General features: G+C 35.1%; 1 protein-coding gene across 1 annotated transcript in view; it reads right to left on the bottom strand.

Moving 5' to 3' along the window:
• The window catches only part of LOC103610433 (zona pellucida sperm-binding protein 3 receptor-like), a 23,946-nt gene that overhangs the window by 19,625 nt on the left and 1,035 nt on the right, over positions 1 to 3,286 (bottom strand). The window contains exons 2-3 of the mRNA XM_008594603.1: positions 2,917 to 3,096; positions 2,256 to 2,355 (exon numbers count right to left, since the gene is read on the bottom strand). Of these exons, the coding sequence (XP_008592825.1) occupies positions 2,256 to 2,355; positions 2,917 to 3,096 (280 nt within the window). The remainder of the gene's footprint in view (positions 1 to 2,255; positions 2,356 to 2,916; positions 3,097 to 3,286) is intronic.

Below are 3,286 nucleotides of genomic sequence, written 5' to 3'. Positions count from 1 at the left end.
AAAAGAAAAATTGATAAACTAGACCTCACCAAAATTAAAAATGCTTGCTCTGTAAAAGAACCTGTGAAGAGGATGAAAAGGCAAGTCGCAGCCACAGACTGGGAGAAAATATTTGCAAACCACATATCCAATAAACGACTAGTACCTAGAATGTGTAAAGAACTCTCAAAGCTCAACAGCAAAAACGAAATAATCCAATTATAAAATGTGAAAAAGATATGAATAGATATCTCATTGAATGGAAGATGTTCAACATCATTAGTTACTACAGAGATGCAAATTAGAACCACAATGAACTATCACTACACACCAAGCAGAATGGCTAAAATGAAAAATTGTAACAATCCCAAATGCTGGTGTGGATGGTAGAGATCACGCATTCATTTTCTGCTGGGAATGTAAAATGATTCATCCTCTCTAGAAAACAGGCAGTTTTCTTACAAAATGAAACATGTAACTACTATATGATCTATTAATTGCATTTCTGGGCATTTATCCTAGAAAAATGAAGACAAGAGTTCACACGAAAAATCTGTGTATGAATATTTATAGCAGTTTTATTCATAATAGCCAAGAATGAAACAATCCACGTGTCCTTCAATGGGTGAAGGGTTAAACAAATTCTCTACTGTGGAATACTGCTTCAGCAGTAAAATCAAGCTATTAATATGCATAACACCTTAGATGGATGTCCGGAGAATTATGCTGAGTGATAAGAACCAATCTCAAAGGTCACATACTGTGTGATTCCATGTATATTCTTGAAATGACACAATTATGGAAATGGAGAATTGATCAGCAGTTGCCAGAGGTTAGGGTGAGCGGAGGAATGGAGTCGGCTATAAGAGGGTAGCACAAGAAATTCCTTCAATGGAACTGTTCTGTATCTTGACTGTGGTGGTAGTCACATAAGTCTACATGTGATAAAATTGCATAGAACTAAAAACACACAGACACAAATGAGTGCATGTAAAACTGGGGAAATCTGAAAACAATGGATTGTATCAATGTTCATGTTTTGGTTGTGATACTGTACTACAGTCATGCAAAGTGTTACCACTGGGGGAAACTAGCAACAATAGTATATGGAATCTCTCTGTATTATTGGTTGTAATTTCATATGACCCTACACTTACCTCAAAATAAAAAAGTTTAAAAAACTACATGGAGGTTTTATTTTCTCCTCTTAATAGGCAAAAATTCAAAAGTTTGATAAAATATTCAATAGTGGAGGTGGTAGAGAAACAGACATTTATTTACATTACAAAATTTTACAAAGTCTATGCAGAGCAATTTTTCAATATTTATGAAAATTTTAAAGTATATTCTCTCTGATTCAGCAATCCCACTTCTGGGAATTTATCCTATGACCTATCTACATACATAACATATATAGATTATTCATCAGGGCCTTGAATGTAACAGCATAGAACAGGGAACACACAAAGGCCCATCAATAAGGATCATTAAATGAACTATGATAAGTTATGATATGTGCACTAGAAAATTACACAACTGTAAACACACGCACATACACACAGAATGAGGAAACACTTGGTGCCTGAATACAAAGATTTCTAGTACATATTTCTCTTAGTGAGTTTGGGTGCTATAACAAAATACCATAAATAAACAACCGAAATTTATTTCTCACAGTTGTGAAGGCTGGGAAGTGTGAGACCATGGTGCCAGCATGCTTGGGTTCTGGTGAGGGCCCTCTTCCTGGTTTGGAGCTGACTGTCTTCTTGCTAGGTCCTCAGATGGCAGAGAGAGAAGCAGCAAGCTCTCACATGTATCTTTTTATAAGGGCACTAATCCCTTCATGAGAGCTCCACCCTCATGACCTAATTACCTTCCGAAGGACCCATCTCCAAATGTCATCATACTGGAGATTAAGATAAGAATTTGGGGGGAACACGAACATTCAGCCCATAGCAATATTGTTAAGTGAAAAAAATAAAAGCAAGGCTCAAAACAATGCACACAGTCAGATAACTTCTGCATAATTGAGGGCAAAATATTGATTAAAATATTTGCACTTGCTTGTATTTACATAAGCAAACACTAAAAAGATAAATCAGAAACTTCCTGTCAGAGTGAGAGAGAAATGGGATGAATGAAGATACAGTAGAAGCTAGAATTCTTGATATGTACCTTTATACACCATTTTTATTTCTGAAATGTATGAATGCACGAACTCCATATAGAAATTAATTGAGAAGTAACGTATTGCTTCTAGGTTGCCTTATACTCACCCCTCTGAGCAGCTGAATTGTATGGTTGAACCAAGGAGAAGACCTGATTTAATTTCCACTTTCCCATTGGTTAAGTCTCCTGGGTTACTACATTGCTTCACTAGAAAGAAAATTAAAATGGTGACTAGTGACTCCAATTACTCACAAGATACCACATTAGAAAAAGAGTTTGGTTAATTAACTTTAACTCCTGCTTCCAGATAAACCCAGAGATTTTTTTTTCAATGCCTATTTCTGATCCTGACCCACTGAATTTTTATTTTGAGAAAAATAAATTTAAACTTATATCCCATTTTTCTTACACATTTTAAGAAGAGAGAAGAAACTATGCTTCGTTTCATTTGCTCAATTAGACCACTGTGATAATAAAGGATGCGATATATTGACCAGTTGTGCACATAAATGCCTGCTCTCGAAAATGTATATCCTTGGTCACAGAGGAGCAGAAAAAAATAGAAATAAAATTAAGACTGTTGAAAAAAATACCTGAGTGTAATCCCAACTGACTTCTTCCAAATAGTATAGGCGATGTTAATTTTGAAGACTACTTTGATGAAAGATTTTTCATGTGAATTAAGAAATTTATTAAGTTCCTAAGAGAACTCTCCAGAAAACAAAAAAAAAAAAAGTACAGGTTAGAAAAATAAATGTTGATACTTACTGGCACAAAAGATACTATATTTCCATGAGCCATCAAGATTACAAGTAACCTGACTTGAACTGACTCTACGGTAGCCAGGGCGGCAGGTATATTTCAAGACAGTTCCAGTTTTGAAAGTCATATCATACAACACGGTTATTGGTGAAGCAAATGATAAACTGGGAGGAGGACCACAATCGCCTGGAAACCAAAATGTCGAGGAAAACCAAAAGTTATATCTTGAAACACAGCATTTCAATGTTTGAGTAATAAGATTTTTTCAGAAGGGACCCTGATTTTCTTTTCCATCGTAACTCCTGTTATTCCACTTTCCAATGAATACAGTGAATGATCACTAGTGTATGTTTGTTAATTAAGGATAATAACAAAA

Source organism: Galeopterus variegatus, unplaced genomic scaffold, assembly GCF_000696425.1.
Source record: "Galeopterus variegatus unplaced genomic scaffold, G_variegatus-3.0.2 Scaffold11129, whole genome shotgun sequence".
Classification (NCBI taxonomy): Eukaryota; Metazoa; Chordata; class Mammalia; order Dermoptera; family Cynocephalidae; genus Galeopterus; species Galeopterus variegatus.
The sequence above is the reverse complement of the archived record's forward strand: the minus strand, read 5'-3'. Positions and strand labels throughout refer to the sequence as shown.